This window comes from Antrostomus carolinensis, unplaced genomic scaffold, assembly GCF_000700745.2.
Source record: "Antrostomus carolinensis isolate BGI_N321 unplaced genomic scaffold, ASM70074v2 scaffold7057, whole genome shotgun sequence".
Lineage (NCBI taxonomy): Eukaryota > Metazoa > Chordata > Aves > Caprimulgiformes > Caprimulgidae > Antrostomus > Antrostomus carolinensis.
This window is the reverse complement of record NW_010325262.1, coordinates 887-23,086: the sequence shown is the minus strand read 5'-3', so window position 1 is coordinate 23,086 and position 22,200 is coordinate 887. Positions and strand designations below refer to the sequence as shown.

At 41.7% G+C, this 22,200-nt stretch overlaps 1 protein-coding gene across 1 annotated transcript; it reads right to left on the bottom strand.

The window, feature by feature from the left end:
• Positions 1 to 7,956: 7,956 nt before the first annotated feature.
• Positions 7,957 to 20,654, bottom strand: MTRF1 (mitochondrial translation release factor 1). Its single transcript, XM_010171141.2, has 9 exons — positions 20,171 to 20,654; positions 16,316 to 16,407; positions 15,413 to 15,494; positions 15,078 to 15,185; positions 14,814 to 14,986; positions 13,131 to 13,248; positions 11,769 to 11,905; positions 9,397 to 9,495; positions 7,957 to 8,079 (listed from the first exon to the last, which is right to left on the bottom strand). The coding sequence occupies exons 1-9, from the start codon at positions 20,652 to 20,654 to the stop codon at positions 7,957 to 7,959; spliced, it is 1,416 nt and encodes a 471-aa protein (XP_010169443.2).
• Positions 20,655 to 22,200: the final 1,546 nt, after the last annotated feature.

The following is a 22,200-nucleotide window of genomic DNA, read 5'->3' as shown; positions in this document are numbered from 1 at the left end:
TTTCCCTGTAAAAAACCAATTTCCTGATAGTTTTGTGAAAAAATACTCCAAAGACCTGGCCCTGCTGCAGCATCCAGCACGCTTTTGAGGCTGATGGGTTTTGTCTATTGGTAAGAGGAGTGTGTTGAATAGTTGTGCTGTTTGCTAAGCTGAGAGAGGCTAAGTGTATTGAAGCTTCATCATTCACAGTACCACAGGAGAGGAAAAGAAAAGATGGATAAGTAGAGCTGGTGGCTGTACTGTCCAAGATGGCCTGGACATTTTCTTGAGGACAGTAGATTTGATTTCTTCACTTGGTGGGATTGGTCTGCATTTAGCATCATCAGGATTCACTGGCTGCATTAAGAATACAGCTACACTTACTGCTTCTCTAGGTATCAAGCAGTGGACCATAAGGATTCAAATCATTAATGCATTAAAAAATGTCTCTTATTTCTAAAGCTCACAGTGTTTTGTTCAGGAGAGTCTCAGTCAAAAACAGAGGGTACAGTTAAGGGTTGTCAGAGTCCAGCTACAGCAAAACAGAGTTGGTAACTGCTGAGCTTTGAAGTTCATTGAGAAAATAACTGCTAATCTGCGGAGAAAGGAGTGCAAGACAGGGAGTCTGGTTTCTCATGATTACCAAGGAAGCTGAAGTCCTTTTTTCTATTCTGCAACATTTTCTCTGTGTGTTGAAGAGAATTAAGTACTGTATTTAATCCCATGTGTTTCTTTGGCTTCATTAGGGTTGTTTTCTTTCTTGTGATGTTTGTTTTGAGAAATTTGAAAGTTTCCTGTAATATCTAGCACTGGATTGTCATTTAGAGATGCAGGATGTGTGCTGGATGCTCTCGCAGTCATAGATGCAGGAATGTACACATGTAGTCCAAGTGAAAGACCTCCCATGCAAAGCCACAGCAGAAATGTCCTTTCTACTGAGAAGAAGGTGCCAGTTTTCTTAAAAACCAGATTATTCACATTTTGTTCTTCCTGTTATTTGAACATTCCTCCAGCAGCTAGGAGCCTGCTCTAACCTGAAGTCTCCATGTGTTGGCGACCAGTTTACACTCATTTCCTCCCAAATAACACAAGTATTGCCCTTCAGCTAAGCAGCATTTCTTCCTCCTGAATCCCTTGCATCTGCTCTGAATCACATAAAGCGTCCTTGTGCAACATGACCTTCAGTGCTCCACCAGCCCTCTCTTCATCCATTCCAGCCTGAGTTTGCCTAGGCTCTGTGTTCAAGGAAGATTAAAGCCACGTGTGATGTCACTAATACTTCCTCAGCATATTGGAAATAACTCTTGATACATCCCTCAACCACACTGGCCTTTCACATGACTGCATCGTGCTGTCTGCCGTGGGTGCCCTGTGATTTCCCCACACAACTGGCTCTTTCTGCTCCTTCGCCATTGCCAGCTGCTGAGTTAACAGCTGATCACGCTTTCCTTTCAAGCAGGTTTTTTATCCTTTTAAATTGGTTTTGTCCTTCTGTACTCATCCTGCTTCTGTTACTCCAAGCTTAAAGTATATTCATTTCAATATGATGTCTGTGGAATTATTTTATTGTTTATTAGTAGTTTTATACAGTAGCACAGGTCTTCTGTAGGCTCCACTTAATATCTTCTGAGGAGGACATCTTTCCTCTTTTAGTGAGTGCATCTTTTCTTTTGTCACATTGAAGTGTTCATAGGCAGTGATTTATAACACCTATAACTCAATTAGTCGAGCAGATGTTTAAAAACATCTGAAAATAAAAGTGTTCAAAACTTGAAGAGCTGCTGTCAGTTGTAGTATGAACTCCTTGAATAGCTGCTGTCAGTTGTAGTATGAACCAAAGGTCTCTGTCAAGTACTGTGTTTCACAGACAAACCGAAACAAGTATTTACACGAGGAAAAAAGATTCAGTGTTTTCTTTGTTCACTGCTAGTCAAGTTCATCTAAACACCACGCGCTTGCTTTTGCTGATGTGACTTCAGAAGCCTGAATTTCACAAAGAAATAGAGCGCTTCACTCCCCGCTGCCTCTGAAAGTCATTTTGAAGAGAGACCAGCTTATGCTCTGTGCTTAAGTGTAAATTATGAGGGCCGGATGAATCAAATTTTATAGATCCAAAGCCACGGTTTCAGTTTGCACCATGCTGTCACTCCATTTCTTTAGTGTGTATCTGAACCAAATATTTTCTCTTCTATACAAAAATTCTGTCTTGTGTGAGACTGAAGGCAGACGTTGCTGTTCCAGGACATCTGTTCCGCACAGACCTTTCTCTCTTCTGTGCCATCTCCCTGCAAAATCTGCCTTTGGAATTTGCCGTAGGAATCCTCTGGGTGTTATCACAGTTATGCTCCTCATCCGCTAATCCTTCCTTGGGCTGCGCCGGCTTTTGACCAGGGAATGTTCCTTTTTACTGTTTCAGAAGACCAGTGTTTTTGGAAAAACAGTGTTTTGCTTTCCCACTAACCCATTTTCTATCACGCAGCATGTTCTTATCCGCTTGCCTGCTTTTATTGCAGGCTCCTTGAATGAGGGCTACCTCCCTGGGTTTAGAGGCTGTCGTAGGTATTATTTGCAGTATGAGGAGAGTCAGAGAGAAAGGGGGACTCGTTGCAGTTTCTGAGGATGATTTCTTTTGTGTTGTTTTGAACAAGTCAGTTCACAGCTCTGTATTTTTGTTTCCTTGCCTCATCTCTCACCTGTCTTTTCTGTTTGGAAAGAGCTTCGCAGGACAGGACGCGGATCTCTGGTGTGCGTGCTTTTACGGGAGGGCCTGCCTGAAGCTGGTGATGCTTTCAGAAGCAAACATATTGCATATACTAAAAAAGAAAATGATTTTGTTGGGCATCTGGAATGCCAGGAGCTATGCAGACACCACCTGCTCAATTTGACCCAGGTTATAGAATAATCTTTGTTTCTATTTAAGCTAAGACAAATTTTAACCCTTCATCTGGGAGTTTGTAGGCTGAAATCCAGACTTTCCCAAAAGAGTAAAGTTTGCTTTTTGTTTGACCCTCGTAGACAAAATCTGTGCGGCAGCATCATCCCACCCCAGTATTCAGATGTAGCAGGTGGGAGGGCTGCCCATGACACGCATCCCAGTTAAATTCAATAACTTGTGCATGTAGAAAAACATTTCTCTTCACATTCCACCCAAAAAAAAAAAAGATGTTACTTCAGTGCGTATTTTGGCATCTCAGAAAGGGAGTAAAAAACTATTGCATGTCGCTGGGTTTCTTTTGAGTTGTGCCTCCCCTTTTTAGTACTTTATTATTGGTGTCTTCCTCAAGCCGTCTTCCTCCAGTATTCCTATATATGCAAATCTACATACCACCGCTGTGCTGCCTCTCCAGCGTCCACCTTCACCTCCTGGCCTGCTCCACCGAGACCTTTGGAGAGCGTGACGTTGTGTTACGTGGGCCACCCTGTCCCCAGACCCCAGCTTCTGCCGAGCGCTTCGGCTGCCTGTCTGCATCATGCCCCAAGGAGGTACAGTCTGACCGATTTCAAACGACGTCTAAGCTGTTTCAAGACCAACTACGTGTGCTCTTTTGATTTTCATGATCATTTGTTTTCCTGAGACAGATTTCATTCCATTCCTCCTACGGGGTTTGCAACCCTTCAGTCCCCTCTCTTGCTGGTGCAAAAGCTGTCTGCATACCTTCTGCTATCTGCTGCAGCAACCCTCTGGTTCTGTTCTGTCAGCAATATCTCTTCAGTATCTCTTGTATCTACCTCTTACCTCCTCTTACCTTCTACCTGCTAAATTATTTAACTTAGAAACTGTGTTAACCGTTTGTGTGATTAACAATTTTAGCTTTATGAAATGTTTCGGGATATAGCTCGAATAAAAGTTTCTGTACAACGTGTTGCAAATAACCTGGAAAAGGCTAAATTTGCCAAGGGGATTTCCAGAGAATGTGAGCAAACACAGATTCGATTTTGCCTGTAAAAGCAGAAATAGCCGACGTTAAAAACCAGCAGGAAGCGTTACACAGGCCACGGGCTGAAGACAGTGGATTTTAATGGTGCTTAACTGGAGATACAGTGAAGACCAGTGGGGTGATTGACAAGCACTTGGTTTAGTTTGTAAGTACTGTCTGCAGCGTTAAACAGCTGGTTTCTCTGTAACAGCTTCTCAGTCGCAACGACAAAGCATTGCAAGCTTTTGAAGTGGAGTTTATATGAAAACACCGAATAAAGCTTTCATTTGAACAATCTGTATTGCCTTGTCCATCTGTTCAAGGGGATTAGGACAACCTGAGAGATTCATGGGTGCATGTGGGGCCTGGGGTATGTATCAACCAACATAGGTATGTAACTATGGAAATGCTTCCTAAAATCAATCCATGTATTTTGTGGTCACCAGCACAGCGCCTGGGTGCCTTCCAGTAGCGTATCAAACAGTTACTGGAAAATGTTTTATTCTTTGCATCAAGTATGAGTAACAAATTACCTGGGTTAAAATTGTTAGTTTTAACATTCTTAACAGAGCTCAGGGGTAAGGGCTGTAGTTACTATTTAGTAACATTCAGAATGTAGCTGAATATATAAACACTCTGATGGTAACCGATTGCGATTCAGTAGTCTTCGTATTTGCTGGTCTTGAGAATGATGAGCAACGCCCTGAGAGCTAAAGATACACACTTCTAAAAGGTGGGGAATGCACATAAATTATTTCATAACACTTATTTTACTGAAAAAAATCTTCCTGTCGACTTGATCTTTTGGCAATTTTTTTCACAGAAAGTGTAAAAACCGTTCAGCTGCACTAAGCAGCTAGAAAAAAATAAGTTACAGTCGGGCAAACAGTTGTACCAGCCTGTTTCACTGCCAGCAGCTTCTGGTTGGTTCTTCCTTTTAGCTACATGAGAACAAGCAGCTTGCTGCTTCCAGTGAATAAACTCATGTGCAGTTCCAGTGTTTCTGAGACGTTCCCTTGTGCGCTCTGTTGATGAGTACATGAAAGTAATCAAGGTAAAGTACGAGGGCTGTTCTTAGGCAGAGGGAGAGCATCCCACTGCCACAAAAAGGGCTACGTCCAGGCTCAGCTTTATCTGGCTGCCTTCTTTGCTGGGTGAGGTGCTGCTGCTCGAGACCTCGACAGGGAAATGAAAGAGACCCGGGAACTAACGCTGCACATCAGGCAACGGGAGCTGGGGAGGGAAGTTGGTGCCTTGCACCAGCTGCAACGTAACATCCATGGATAAAGTGGGAGTCACACACGTGGGTGATCGGGCGGGGAAGCCAGGCAGACAGGTGCTACCTTGCTCTGTTTCTTGTAACGCTATTTGACAATGAGATAGGAAGCTGCAGGAGAAAGCTGTTCCGACCAGAAGAACCTGCTCTTACTCTGCTCTCCCACGACCACTTGTGCTGTCCTGAGGGGCTTGGCTGCCTCCCCCACCCCCCGTGCTTTACTGTAATTTTTCCTGCTAGTGGTTTCACTGCTGAAAAACGGTTGCTTGTAGGAACTGAAAAGCCCAAGTTCACAGTGTTCCATCCCAAACATGCCTCGGAGATGGGTCGTTAGACCCCCACATCCCTGTTAGACCCTCACATCCCTCCCTCCAGGACGAGTGCCAGCCCACAGCCAAACTGCATCACAGTCTGTCAGCTCTCACATCCCACAGAAAGACTGGGTTGGAAGAACTTGGAATGAAACATGGCTACAAATAGTATTTTGTAACTAAGCTAGGAGAAAACAGCTTAAAATAATGTTTTGTCAATGAGGAGAAACAAATTATCTGGTTTTAGTAAATCAGAGCACTGCAGGCAATGACCTATAGTGGAAGGGGGTCTGCCCTGTGTCACATTCCCAGTCACAACTGGGCATAGCCCTGTCTTGCTTTCACACACAGGTATGAGCAATTGCAGGGTGACTTTAGTAAGACAAAGATCCTTCAGAATGCGCTGGACCAGGCTGAGAGGAGGGATTTCACTGCTAAATTTCAATGCCCGCGCTGGGGACATCTAAAATCAAAGGGGAGCTGCCATCTGCTTTCCCTGTTCACATCACTCTGCACAAATCCATCAACAACAAAGAAGGACTACAGAAAATTAATTAACTTTGCTGCAAATATCCATAAGGTCCCGCAGTCAAAACGTGACCATCTTTCTTCCAGTAACATAAGTGAGGCTCATTTTTTAAAAGTGTCTCAATAATTTTTCATAGTAAAGAACTTCAGAGGTATTAACTAAGCCTAGAAGTAACAGTCTGATTATTTCTAAGGTGTACTTTGTATGAAGTTTGTAAGATTGTTTAAGATATATAATTAATAAAATAAATTGGTTTGCATCATGAAATGAGCATGGGAAATGGATAAGGACGTTATCTGGATACTCTCCTGTTACAGCTGATCACATTAGCTATTGCCAGTGTGTCAGTGCTGCACAAGTACAAGCTGAGTTGTGTATCTTCCTGAAGGTCTTTTTTTTTCTGAACTGCTTACTGCAAGGAGCCAAAGTCCAAGTGTGCAAATGACTCTAACTCACATGGTAACATGTTTCCTGATTGACTTACAGAGCTACAATTATTTTTTTTATTTTTTTTTTTTAAAGAAGCTTTTGTAATTCAGGTGTTGGAAGCAAGTCAAAAATTGCCAAACGAAGCTTGCTGAGAGGAATGTACAAACACACAGAAGAACTGAAAAATAATTCCAGAGTTGAGAAACTGAGCATGGTTTCCCTACTTTCTTCCTGGTCAAATTCTGTCTTTGTTAATACAGCTGAATAAAGTTAAGACTGTTGTTTTTTATATATACAGTAGTACAAACTACACCATTTAGAAGAAATTAGTATTGAAATAATTTTGCTTAAAATAACTGACATTTTCCCAGTCCTGTATCATTCATTATTACAAAATAAATGTGTAAATGTAAACCAGCCACAACTGAAATCATAACAAAGAATTGATTCTTCACATGCAAAAGACTGTGCAGAGCAGCTTTACACCTAACCTGGGAAGAGCAGGATAAAAAGGGAACACCAGGATCTAGCAAGTGAAGCCCGTTCAGCAGAGCACTCGCACATTTTTGTGCCACGTTACACGCGTGGGCAGTCCCGGATCGCTGCGTACGACTGCTGCCCGCCTGTGCACGAGAGCCTGCCAGCAGACACTGGGTGCTAAAGCTGCTGAAGCCGGATGTGCTCTACAGATACCTGCACTGGCCCCAGGGACAGGCACACATTCCCAACGACATCAAAGCAGAAGCTGAATTCCAGAGCTACCTGATTTTCTAAAATGTACCTACACTATGAACTCATTTTCTCTGCCATGAAGCAGGGAGCTGCCTGTTACCCCTGCTAAACTCCTTCCGGAATCTCACAAAATGAATCTGAAACTAGAACATGTACCTGTACGCTCCATGGCAAGGTGTGCTCCAGACCCACCCTAAGCTGACCCAGGAACAGACCGAAGAAAGCTGACAGGCTTCTCTCTTCAGATTCTGGCCCTTTGCCTGAGGTCACTCCCCTTGCTTTTGTACATCCACTCTAAAAAAATACAGCATCGTAGTACAGGGTTATTTTTAAGAGACCAGGTTTAGGAAGCTCACCCGATCCATGGATAAAAATAAGGAGCATTCATGAGGCCAGAATCTACACTATGTTTGGGGAGCTTAGGTTCTTTCACCTGGAAAGGAACAACTCCCACCCCCAAAACAAAACTTGCACTATGTGGTAATTCTTCTGCTCTATCACCATGATTCTGTATCTTTCTAGCTGCAGTATGGTCAAGAGAAGGACCAGCTTACCAAAGCCATGCTGCCAAGACAGAAGTATGTCCACACAGCACTCCAACATTGTTCTTTTCTGCTAGGGCTGCTGAAATAAATTCAACCCATTTGCACCGAAATATAAAGAAGAGTAGTATCACACAGCAAAAAACAGGCACAGATTTTCATCAGTCTGTCATCTAATAAATGCATCCATTTTATTCTGCTACTGAACATAACATTTCTTCTTTAACTCTACCCAAGCTCCTCAGCAGCCTCCTCCTTCTAAAGCCTGCAAATTTCCTAGGTATTCGGTGACAGCCTCTATCTCTGCAAACTCCAGCAGTCTGTTGATTAACTTATCCAGTGCTTCTTTCCCGCTCAGAATTTCCTATGAGAAAAACAACAACAGACAGAAGCGTTACTGCCCGTGCATCAGTATTACTCCGAAACACTGGCTACTCGGAGGAGGAGGAGCTCCTGGATCGCTCTGTGCCTGGAGTCTTGTCTCAGCGCATCCCCCCGCTCGCCCCTGCAGCTCCCCGTGTGTGAGCAGCAGGGCGCGGTGCACAGCGGCGGCACCGCTGCCGGCTGCCCGTGAAAAGCACATTGATTCCGGCAGCAACAAAAGGAGCTCCCGGTGCCTTCCTGCCGTGCTTTCATGTCACCCACGTGTTTCCATGAAAACCTCCTAGCAGGAACAACCAGGGATTGAAGGATCTAATTCAAATACAGTTGTTCGTGCCAAGAACTAATTTGTTTTGCAAGCAAACCTTAACTAACTTTTGTTAGGCAGTTTGTGGTTCCAGTTTCACTCAAGAACAATAAGTTCCCCAGTACTAAGTAACTTAAAGGCTTGACTAACAAAAGTCATTTTTATACAGCCATGGAACTTCTTTCTGTTCTCCTCCAGCATGGTATTTGTGTAGCTATTCACCACTCCACAAACATGTACCATTCCATATTCAGCGTGCCCTGTGTTCTCTGAAGTTACCTAGGACATCAGTGGGTACAGTTTGAAAGTGTTCCTTCTCATGCAATAGCTCTTAAACTGGATACCTAAGCCAAAATATTGAAGTGTCACCATAAATTTGTCCTAAAATTCAAAACATTTTCCATAAATTTAATACAAAAAAATCCATTTTCCTGCAAAAAACCCCAATAAATAAATAAGATTCAAGCCATACGTAGAGATTCACTCAGAAATAAAAAATCAGGTAATCTTAAAGCATTCAGATTCAGTTTCTTTTAACCACGGCACGCAAGGCAAACATAAAGAAAAGTTTTTCTTCACTCCAGCATTAAAGGGTAGAGGAAAGACTTGGCTTAACTAAAAAAAGTCCTCGTCAGGTTTTTCTTCTGGCTGTACTATGCTTCAAGAACCTCAAATTTCACTTGTCCAGTTTGGCCAAGAAACTCAGAGTTCACTAATGAGGACTACATGCTTGATCATTTTTCACTCATAGAGTAGGAGAAAACCAGAGAAGCAGGGCAGCGAGTTATATCCTGTGCCACTCATCTTTAACACTGTCCTACAACAAGGCAGAAAAGAAAGTTCAAGCTTTCTAAATCTACAGCCTTCTGTCAGAGCACAACTGGCTGCCTGATTTCCTCAGATATATTAAATTGTTCTCACTAAGCTAATTTTTTTTCTTCTGATGGTAGACCTAAAAATCTAACTCTAAAAACTCTCATAAGCAACCATTACCTTGATATTGCGTGAATCGTATGAGATCCTGTGGTCAGTGACTCTGTCCTGGGTGAAGTTGTAAGTACGAATTCTCTCTGCCTGGGCTCTTGTTCCCAACTGTAGCAAAGCAGCAAAAAACCAAATTCTGTTATATTGTGTTTAAAAATAAATAAATAAACAAACTACTCCTCTAAACCAGCACACCTGGAATAAGCTTTAATGTATCAGCCTGTGTCACCTACAAACCCAGTGCTCACTGACTTAGCAGATATGGAGGTTTTTAAAAAATACTGTGGCACTACTAAACTGTATTACTGGAGATTTTGTACCACAGACCAAGTTTTTACATCCTCCAGTACATTTCTGTCCCAGCTCTGTAGCTGGAAGATTACGTAACTCAAAAGTCATGTAAGGCAAGAGACGTGTCCACACGTGTTCCTGGTTCAAATATGTGTGTTTTTCTTTTTTTTTGGGAGGTAGTGGCTCCCACAAAAGGTAACAAGAGTAGGCACCATTAGTAACAGAAGCAGCTGAGTCTCGATGTGTGGCAAAGCACTTCCACTAACGTTCATCTGCCAGAAAAAAGCGCTGAAAGAGGAGTAAATGGAGACTCTGGAGGGTATCCTCTAGTGGTAAAGTGCGAGAGTGCAAGCAATGCTAAAAGTGTTAAAACAGAAAGCCAAAGGTAACATTCACTGCTATGTGGTTAAATGCTTTATTAAAATGGAGAACTAAATGCTAAAAACTGCTTAGAGAAATGGGTGTCTGCTTCAATGGGCTTTTCTGAAAATTTCACCTGCACTCACGTGTATATTTCAAAAGAAGGAATTTATTGAATACATTCTGAAACAGCATCATCCAGCCTGGCCTTAAACACTTCCAGGGAGGGGGCATCCACAGCTTCTCTGGGCAACCTGTGCCAGTGTCTGACCACCCTCACAGTGAAAAACTTCTTCCTAATATCTAATCTAAACCTGCCCTCTTTCAGTTTAGAGCCATTCTAGTGGAAGGTGCCCCTGCTGATGGCGGGGGGGTTGGAATGAGATGATCTTCAAGGTCCCTTCCAACCCAAACCATTCTATGATTCTATGATTAGGAAAGGTAATTTACTTTTGCCTGATTTTCTGTAGTACTCATATAAACACACAAGCTAAAATTAATAACAAAAGATAAATGGCTTGCCACTTACAATGACTGAGTTAACAATAATCTGCAGGAACAATACATTTAAATGGAACCTGAAATTAGGGATTAAATAGCTAAACTGGAAACTCTGGAGTACTGAATAATTCTGTAATTCTGAAGTATTTTTATTCCTGTTCATCACTGTTGAAGGTTGCACTATAAATGGCAAAATAGAATGAATCATAGAATGGTTTGGATTGGAAGGGGCCTTAAAGATCATCTAGTTCCAATCCCCCTGCCATCAGCAGGGACACCTTCCACTAGACCAGGTTGCTCAAAGCCTCATCCAGCCTGGCCTTAAACACTTCCAGGGAGGGGGCATCCACAACTTCCTTGGGCAACCTGTACCAGTGTCTGACCACCCTCACAGTGAAGAACTTCTTCCTAATATCTAATCTAAACCTACCCTCTTTCAGTTTAAAGCTATTATCCCTTGTTTTATCATTAACTGCCCTTATGAAAATAGTCAAACTGTGAAAAGAATGATAGCATATTTCAAGAGAAAAGTACACTTGGAAGCATAATTTGAGGTAACTCTTTTATGGGATATGGTTGTCAAGCACGGGAACAGGCTGCCCAGGGAAGTAGTGGAGTCATCATCCCTGGAGGTATTTAAAAGAGGTGTAGATGTGGTGCTTAGGGACATGGTTTAGAGGTGGACTTGGCAGTGTTAGGTTAACACTTGGACTTGATCTTAAAAGTCTTTTCCAACCAAAATGATTCTGTGATTCTAAACCGTATCAAATAAACTGCTACCTAACTGCAAAGTGACAGGATTGTTTACATACTTGTTTCTTTCAAAAGCTCTGTAAGATCTTACAAATACTCTCATTTAGAAACAGGTTAAACTACAACTTTGAGAACTTCTGATCCTAGTTTTCACGGAAAATAACTGTTCCTAATAGGAGGATTCAGTACATGATATTGAGCATTGCCTTTTCGGCAATTTCAGCTACAGGTTTTTGACCTTTTTCTTTCCAGCTACAGTTGATGTCTCTTTTTCATGGCCTGAGAAGTCTACACCAGTGCTGAACTGGGATAAGTGAATGTAACAGACTCACCATTTTAAAATACAAGATTCTCCTTGTAAGCACATCTGGTTAGACACACACGCTCGCTTGCTCTGTCACTGACACTCAAAAAGACCAGAAGCAACTCTACAACATCAGCACCCCCTCCAAATTTCAGCAATCTCATGCTCTCACCTGCAGTTTTCTGGCACTCTGCTCTTGACTTAGTTGTTTTTCAATGATCTGCTGGTACAGCTTAGCTCTCAGCGTCCGCAGAGCTATCTCCTTGTTCATCTGCTGTGATCGCTCCTGCTGGCACTCGACTGCCAGTCCTTTACAGAGGGATTCAAGAGAGCTCGTATCAAAAGCCCATTATAACAAAGAACAAACAAGCTAAATTAATTCTAACCCATTAGGCAAATGAAACTTTCTAGAGTGCTGGTTCGCAGGGCCTTTCAGCTGGAGGATGAAAAGTCATTTTAACACACTGGTCAGAACTGTTAGTGTGTTTTTAAACTCTTTGCAGCTGCACCAGGGGCTTTGTTCAGGGCTACAGACAAGTCCAGGATCCTTTAAAATTTCATTATACAAATGAGTATCTGACATGGCCTCCAGTAAACGGGTTCACTCCAACTAGCTATCACATGTTAAAAATGTAATTTGCACAGACTACAGAAAAATGTTTAAAACACTGTAACACAAGTTTTTAAAGCCTCAATCTAGATAAGCTCTTGGAGACTGTAAAATTCATTATTCTAGTAGAGAAGGGTGTCTAAACAATACTGGAGAGTCTTGAACTTAATTATGAATAATGAAATAAAGTAAAATAAAGGTCATTAAAAGAAATTTAGTACTTATTTTTACTTCTCATTTGATTTCTGAAATAAAAAGGCATATAGGAAACAGCTGTTTTCAGGTCACTACTGGAATTTCCTGTGCCTAAAGAGATTCTGCATCTGGACAGATAGAAGCCTACTGAATTTCAATAAAAACAAATCCTGTGAAGGACAGAGAGTGGTCCAGTACACACACCACCTTCCCATCCACATACTTGTTCCTTCCTATTCGACATACAATAGCACTATCTAAGTACTGAAAGAAAATCTTGAATCTTTTCTGACTCAGAAAAATCTCCTTTCTTCTCAGTCTTGTAACTACACAGGTTCCAGCTAAGCAAAGCACATCCTCGGTTGCCAATGGCCATTATCCCTGAAGGCACAGGCCACACAGCACAAATTATTTACACCTTCCATCCCATCCCTGTCAACCTCTATTTGTTCTTTCATCCTTCAAAGACAGTATATTCATTAAACACTCCCTCTGAAGACAAAACTGGCATAACAGCAACATGCTGACCACTGTGCCACCGGTATGTATCCCTTTTCTCACACGCTGCCTGGCTAGGAGAGGGGCAGAACAAGAAGGGGCTACTTCCTTTGTTTGGTATAAGGCCCAACCCTGCAAACTCACTCTAAGAGACAACTTGCAGGATCACAAGCTTTCTCTTCAGGATACACATTCAGGGTGATTAGAAGTACAAAATACAGCCAGACTTACCTGTGGGAAGGTGTACAATTCTCACAGCACTATCAGTTTTGTTAACATGTTGCCCTCCTGCTCCTTTGGCCCTGAACGTGTCTATACGCAAATCTTTGGGATCCACTTTAACATCCACCTAAAATCAAAGAAAATTACTACTTTCATAGAATCACAGAATGGTTTGGGTTGGAAGGGACCTTAAAGACCATCCAGTTCCAACCCCCCTGCCATCAGCAGGGACACCTTCCACTAGACCAGGTTGCTCAAAGCCTCATCCAGCCTGGCCTTAAACACTTCCAGGGAGGGGGCATCCACAACTTCCTTGGGCAACCTGTGCCAGTGTCTGACCACCCTCACAGTGAAGAACTTCTTCCTAATATCTAATCTAAACCTCCCCTCTTTCAGTTTAAACCCATTTCCCCTTGTTTTGTCATTAACTGCCCTTATGAAAGGTCCTTCCCCAGCTTTCTTGTAGGCCCCTTCAGGTATTGTAAGGCCGCTACAAGATCTCCCTGCACGTTCTAAAAATATTTCGATGATAAAAAATATTTTCAAGGATACTTGGTGCAAAAAAAATCATTTATCAAAAAATTGCTCCTTTACAACTGTTCCTGAGTAACAGCTATAACTGTTATACTTCTAAAAAATGCAATGTCAAATATCTCTGCAAAGCAAGCAATGCTTTAAATATTTCACTTATTTTTTCAAACTCTTACTCCAGGTCCTTCATGAAACAAGGTAGCTGTGTGTGTGTGTGTGTGTGTGAAACAAAACAAAATCATCAACTATTTGTAGAACCACTAGCTTTGTCAAGGAGACTAAGAAATAAGCAAATAATAAAAAACTGCTTGTAAACAGCAGTGCAAGGATCCTGTTTGTGAGTCAAGCTCGAGTGATTCCTGCAACAGTGCTTAAAAACATCCAGCTGAGGAAAAACTGGGTGTATCCAGATCCAAGTAAGGATTGCAGCATTGGAAATATGAGTCTGTGATGACCTGGACCACAGTTTGAGCTCAGTGGATGGGAAAGGAACATTCAGATCTGACCGATGTTGCAATGAAAGCATTACAAGGAAGCAGGAGAAAGTGCAGGGAAAGCCTGTAAGATCTGGTTTTATTTCTTTTGTGTGTGAATTGCTGGTTGAAGTGAGAACTGCTGGTATCACTGAGATCTCAGAAAGACTAGCCAACACACTCACTCATTCAAATTCAAAGCAGACTGTCCTTGATTTAACAGAGAAGGACACCAACAATTTAAATGAAACAAAAAAAAAAAATCAAAAGGACCTGCAGAATCACATTACTATGCAACACTGAATATTTTCTTGGATATATTCCCTGTCTTAATACATGACATAATTCAAAATGGGCTTACTCATAGCAGGCAGCTTCCTGAGTGTTGGGGCTGGAATACACATTGAAACGATCACTGATTTATATGCCATCTCAGGAAATAGCAAATCTCTGCAAAGGTGCTTCTGGTGACCCATTTAAACATGTGAGGTACAGAGCCAAGGACTATTGCCTTCCAGAGTCAGAGAACTTGTGGTTCACTTGCTGGGACTTGCACAAAGCATTTGGCTATCAATAAAATCTCAAGAAAGTGACAGTAACACGGTTTTAAATAACACCTACTCCAATGCCAAAAATGGGTGAGTAAGGATAAGGTGAGCCTTCCCACCCTCATCAGCAGTGAGCTTACCTCCTCTGGCTGAGGGAGGACAATAACTGACATTGTCCCAGTGTGAATACGCTGCATTCTCGATGACAGGCCTGTCTCTGGGATTCGCTGGACTCGATGAGTCCCTCCTTCATATTTCAGATGCCTGTAGACATCATCTCCCGAAATATGAGCAGCGGCATGATGCAACCCACCTAGAGAGACAAATAATGTGTGACAAATATAGCACAGAAACACAGCTTTTAATTTCATTGTCTTGGTGGAATGTCTGAAGAACTACTGTACCTATCTCAGCTGGCGTATAGTTCACAATGTCAAAGTTCCAACCTTTATAGTCTGCATAGTTCTGGTACATCTCAAACATTTCTTTAGTGAACTGTTGGCAGATGTCTCCTAAAAATATAAAGGCACTACAACATAAATAGCAGTTCACAAAATGACAGCCATCAGTTTTCAGATTCAGCTGCAACTCTAACCACAGTCATTAGATTGATAGTCGTCTTTATAAAGAATTACTTTATACCACTAAAGTACAAAAAGGCATTAAGAATAACCTATAAGAGGTTTAATGAAGTTGGATGGAAGTTTGAAGTAATCTTTACTGTGGGGACTTAGCTGACCTCCAGTTGTTCTGCCAGCTGTCACTTCTAATATGACAGGACTTCTATCATATTTTTCCTTTGGCACTAGAAGCTGGAAAAGCTGAAAAGAAAAAAAAAAAAAAAAGAATATTATTATCTCCTTCATGACTCTGTATCTCCTCTTAGTCAAATTTACAGCCAGCCTTCACAACTGCCACAGCTTGAGCACACACAAACTAGTAAGCAGGGCTAAAAACTGTCCAATAGCCATTGCAGCTCAGTGCAGTCAGAGTGGAAATGGGATATGCTGGTGCATCCACAGAAAAGCCAGCTGAAAATCTGATCCTGAAAATCAGGTGGCAGGTCACTCACTCCAGCCCCAACTGCCTATGAACACAGAGTTATTAACTGTAACACACCCAATCTTTACATTCATCTTATTTTTCAGAAAGTCCCATTTCATATTATCTCAACCTGAACATAGAAATGAGCCCAAACATAGAACTCTCCCCTGAATTATTTCAGCTTCTCTGCTTATAATTAATTTCCCCACTCATGGGCTGCTGTCAGCTGAAGAGAAAATGAGAGACTGCAAGTTCCAATCAGAAATCTTTCACAAGCACGTGCTCCGCTGCCACAAACAGTTACTAGGATGTCATGTCAGGTCTCAATAGCCCAGCCTCACCACTTTTGCAATCCTCTTCAGCACCTGCAGACTGACAAGCCAACAAGCAAAAATGACTAAAATAATAAGCTTCTAAGAGACAATTGTCAGTAAGAAGTTTACTAATAATTAATGTTGCCACTTCTTTTCAGGGAGAATAGAGAAGCTGGCCTTCTGTTTCATTAAATGCAACTGTCAGAATCTATTGCTAAGATCACAAAGGAACATTTTTCTGACAACTTTATTTACAAAGCCGCATAATTTTACCTCAGGCTCACCTTTCTGCACAACGTGTTGGTTTTTTTATCCAGGGTTTCCTTCTCTTCTAAGGCAAGCTCTAGAAGTTGTTTCTCATCTCTGCTGTCTAGCTCTAAATTCCAACAACAGGAACAGATGTTAGCCAGTCTTGCCCAGCTTAGAGCAAACTGTAGTACAGTTGACCAAAGACATGCCCTGCAGCACACACGAGCTTGCAGTTGCATTTTGCCAACATGAAATATCAAATAAGAGCAGCCCAAGCCAGGATGCATATTGCTGACTAAAAGATCATATTTTTCAGGTGTGCTGGAATGAGTAGTGGACATCTTACTGCTCAATCTCTACCTTATGGCTCCAAGTCTGCATCAAATAGATGCCAGTCCCATTGACAGTTACCCAATCTCAGTTACACTGACGGTGATGTCAAAAAATGCCTCAGTTTCCCTTATTACAATTTTTCATGCAATACATTTTTTTCTTCCTAGACTTGTCCAGAAACACTCATATATTCAACAATTTGCAGGCAGCTCATTAAGGTAAGCACTACAAACAATGTTATGATGACAATAATGAGGAACACAGGAGGTTCCACTTAAACTTGAGAAGAAACTTCTTTACAGTGAGTGTGACAGAGCACTGGAACAGGCTGCCCAGGGAGGTTGTGGAGTCTCCTTCTCTGGAGACATTCAAGACCCGCCTGGATGCCTTCCTGTGTGATCTCATTTAGGTTCCTGCTCTGGCAGGGGGATTGGACTGGATGATCTTTTGAGGTCCCTTCCAATCCCTAACATTCTGTGATTCTGTGATTCTGTGTTTCTAGCCTTCAGTTTCCTGCTATTCAAGAGATCACTGAGATGAGATGTGGAAGTTATGCATGCAAGTCATCAGGATGTGGGAGACTTCACTTTGACTCTTTGCTTTGCTTAAGGAGATTCCCTTCCCCTCTCTTCAGCACATGAGACCACAATCTGGAGTACTGTGTTCAGTTTTGGAGCTGAACAGTTAGCATTAAATTAACACTAAGTAGAAACCTGGAAGGCAGTTGGAGTCAAGTTGGAAAACCTGCTACTCCAAAAACAGGGAGCACCCTCTCCTTTTCATCTTTCTTCCCACTGTTCTACTAGCTGACAAGTGGCTCTGTCACTCATCTTATCATAAAGTAAATCAATCCAACTCACTGAAAGAAAAAAACAGGTCTGGTTAAATAAATGCATGTATTTTACCATGCCACACTGAACCAGATTTCATTTACAACCAGACAATTACCAGTACAAATGAGGGAATGGGAGAAGACAGCTTTGAACAGCTGGAAGTGAGAGTGAGGGAAGGAAGCAACAAAGAGGGGAAAGTCTCATGCGTTCTGGCCAGCATGGGCACCACAGGTTTGCCTCAGATGCAGGGCAAAACCAGACACTCCGTAGCTGAAGGCATCTCCTCGCCATGCATGACTGTGCCTGAGCTCTGGATTCTGTGGCAGGAATCAGGTGTCTCAAAGGCAGGTGCATCGACCACAAGCTCCCCACCTCTGGGCATCTGGAGCCTAGTTCTCACTCACAACAGCTCACACACACACACACACACACACCTGCAGCCTGGTTCTCACTCACAGCAGCGCTCACACACACACACACACACACACACACATTTACTGGTGGCCTCAGCAGCGAGTCTTACGAACTAAATGGCATGTTGAAGCAGCTTTGTGTACTGGGCAAGGACAGCAGCAGTGCCTCCGTACCACAGTTTCTAATTTATGCTCTTTTTTTCCTTAAATAAAAGATGTCCAATCAACACTTGCACATGGCATCCCCTGTACATAAGGCAAGGATTGTATACGTCTCCATATCAGTATGTCACAACTCCAACCCAAAGCTTGTACTGAATCAAAGGCTTTGAGCTGGTCCAAAAAGCATCACTGTTGACTAGTCAGATTAACAGTACCACATTAACTACTGTCAGCAGAGATGAAAGCATGGTCTGGTGGTGACCAATGAGCTCGAGGTTCAAAGGACTGGTGTCCCACTCCTATCTCCCTGCAAACCTGACCTTTAAGAATTCTCTTAATCTACCCTGTGATTCAGCTCACCAGGGGCAAACTGGGAATTAATATTTTTCTGCTTCACTGAGTGTTGCAAATATAAAATCCCATAGCAATTGTGAGGAACTCGGGTACTACAGAGAAGAGGGGGAGTTAGGGAGCTAAACAGAAAACAGAGCAGTCAGATGAAGGGAACATCTCTGTTTTAACTTGGCCACATGATAAACAGTACAACTAGGCTCCATTTCATTAACTTCTTGGCTGTAATTTTCTTTCATTATCTTCTTTTCCTTTCTTTCAACTAGAAATTACCCCATTTATCCACATCATAATTTATGCAATTAGAAAAACTCTTTGTTATATTTAACTGATACAAAAATGGCCTTTTTAAGTTGAAGTATGAATTTTCCAGTGTTTTCTTAATACTTCCTAATTCTTCCAAGAATATTTCTTTTTCAGCATTAAATTTTTGTCCCTCCTCACCTTCACTCCTTTTCCTTTTTCTCCAGTGAAGGGAACTTGAGAGGGTTGGCAATTAAAACATTCAATAAACACCATTTTTTCCAAAAGCACTATTTATTTCTAAAATTAAAGAATACAAATATTTTCTACCTTTCTAAACAAGTTAATATTTTTACCAGCTTTATTTCAATATGGCTTTTATTGTTTTATCAACAACCCTTGGTTCTCTCTCCGAAAAAGACCAAGAACTTTCATCCTCCTCCATTTACACTGCTGGTTACCCCTTTTCTCCTGTCCTTTCTTTTTCTCTAGCTTCACTTCTTTAACGTAAGCCCCATTCTCTCCAGGCCAATGTTTCTCTCTCTTAGCTTAATATCCATCAGTGTAGCAGAATGGATGACATTTTTTCTTTCCTACTGTGTGCACCTCCTCACACTTCTAACAATGTTAGGTTTTTTTCCTCAAAATGTTACTTATTTTGTAAATTATTTCACTCCCTGTGTACTTTCTTATTCCTGAACAGTACAAAAAATAGTGACAATTTTTAATTCTTTTTTTACCTCAACTTCTGCTGTAGAGTATTGAAAAGCAGCAGCTTCTTTGATCACCATCAATTTTTATTCCTTGAAGGACTCCTCAAATCTTTTTAAAAAAATGTTAGCTTTTGCCATTTTAATTGGAAGCTGACAATTCAGGGCCTAATGAAAGTTCATGTAGTTTTTCAGGAAGTATCAAGGAACTGGATAGACAGAATCCCATTTTAAATAACACAGGTGAAGTCTGCATCTATCAACTGTATTAGCCTCACTAAATTTTTTTCTTTCAGTTCACACTGTTCTTGGTTTTATCAAAAAACAACCTTAAAATAAACTTTTCCAAACTATTTCTGCTAGACAGATAGCCCTGACATCCCAGATGATCCAGGTTAGATGTTAGGAAGAAATTCTTTACAGAAAGGGTAATCAGGCACTGGAACGGCCTGCCCAGAGAGGTGGTGGATTCACCATCCCTGGAGGTTTTTAAAAAGAGATTGGACGTGGCCCTTAGTGCCATGATATAGTAATTGGAGTTGGATCAGGGGTTGGACTTGATGATCTTGGAGGTCTTTTCCAACCCAATCTATTCTATGATTCTATGATTCTATACTCTCCCGAGTTGGCTGTATTTAGACCTCAGACTGAAGTGAGCTGAGATGAAAATGGAGGGATGTGGCTGGGTGCAGAAAGCCCGAGCAGCACGCAAGCTCCCAGGAGCAGGTGGGACCAGAGAGGGTTCCAGAGCTGGCTGAACTAATTTAAAAGCTTTCCTGGTCAATGAAGTTTATTCCAAGCAAAACTACTGTTTTGAAACAAGTAAGTAGATGTGCTCTCCTTACCTCTGCACATAGCTTCTAACTCCTGAACCTCCCTTTCAGCCTCTTTGATTTCTTGAAATGCAGCTGCAATGGGGGACAGATCGGCACATCTCCTCCTCAGGGTTCTTTGCTCGAAGTCATTTATTGAGTCAGCATTTAACAGATGACTAACCTGCTGGTATTCCTTGCTTAGAGTCTCCAGGTACTTCTGCACAGCCTCATGCTTCCACAGTGTTAAAGAATCCTGATGTTTTTTCCTATGCCAACTATTAAAAGACAGAGTGAATCTAGCCATGTCCAGTAAAGATTTTGGCCTCCAAAATCCACAGCTGTGCAGTCCCACCACATAACCCATCTTCTTTGCAACAGGAGGGAGAAGACAGCTGTGAAGTTGACCGTGACAGTAGCAACTGGCAAGCAGGCTCTTAAAAAGATGGACGCTTTGGAAAGGTTTCATTTTGTTTCTTATTTTTCCACCACCTGAAATTAAAAGTAGACAGTACATGGACCACTGTTATTATCTAGAAAAAAAGAGCATTCTATTAAAAAAACCCAAACAAACACAAGAACTACATGAGGCCCAAATCCTGTTCTTGATACAAACACAAACGCAACTGTCACATATAAAATTATTTCTGTTTTAGTCCTGGTTTAAACCAGAAACTCCTATCAGCGCCATTATGCAAACTGAGGCTCAGAAAAGGTCTCTTCCCTCACCTCCTCAGTTTGTTTATGCTGTGGAAAAGTTACTGTAGATGCAGCTTTACAGACATTTTGCCATGTGTCTCAATGGAAAAATCCAACCATTTCATGCCTTACCAGCAAAAGAAAAATGTTGCTCAGAGAAGATAAATCTACACTAGAGGTGCAGAATTATATACAGAGAAGGTATGAAATGTGCAGAATTAATGTGCAGAATTATACCCATTAACAAGATATAACTCTGGAATGAGGACATTACTAACATTGAGCTGACCACACAATAAATTAGTCAATGGGACTAGAATACATTTGCAAGAAATTACTCACCCATGTATGTACTATGTAATACATGGGCGCAGTGCTTTACGTCTCCTTCCCATTATATATTTACATATAAGTGTTATAAACATTTTGTATCCAAAAAGTGTGTGAGAAGCTGGTACTGAAATACAATCCCTGTATTTTTCTGAGATACCTGGCCTACAGTTTTGCAAGCCACAGGCTCCACTTAGCATCACTGTTGCTCTAGGAAAGGTATTTTCCTCTTCATTTTATATCATCAATATTGCAAACTATGCTATGAATTCTTACTCTGCTCTAAAAATTGATGTTGGAGTGCAAGGGTCTACCAAGAGGACTAAATTGAAATAATTTGTATTCTAGGACTATTCACACAGAACAGGTTTAACAAATAAAGCAGCACTCCTTAATATCTCTGCCCGTGCCACAATCCCACGTGTCCACTGATTCTTACAAAAAAGTGGGTCCTGAAAAAATGAGAGCACAGAACTTCTGCAACAGGATCTCACTGAAACATACACTTCAGTTTTCTGGTGCAATTATTTTTTACTTATCAGTGACAAGACCCCTGTGCACCTTCAAGCATCTTATTAACACGTGACTATGACATTCTAACCACTCAACTCACCCATTACCCTCACCTATTTACTTTCACCCTTTTGTCTGCAATGAAGAAAGAGCAATATGCAGTAAAACCCTGAGTACTGCACCTTGCTTGCCTGGATCTCTGTGTTACTACCTACAGAAAGAGGGAAGGTTCCCCAGATTCCCCACCTGGCAGGTGCTATCAAACCCACAGCGGCATCTTCAGGAGTGCTTTTATTTACAGAAAGCCAACAATACTCCTCATGGATTGTTCTAGTGACTAGAACCAGCTGTAGCAGAGGGATCAAGTTCCCTTCACCAGGAACACAGCAAAAGGCACAAATCAGGCTCTCCAGCCACAATCCTGGATGTAGTTACGCAGGGGCACATGTAGACTCAATTCCAAAAGATCTAATTCTGCTGATGGCACTGGAGTTGCTCCAGGCCCACATGGCCCATCATTG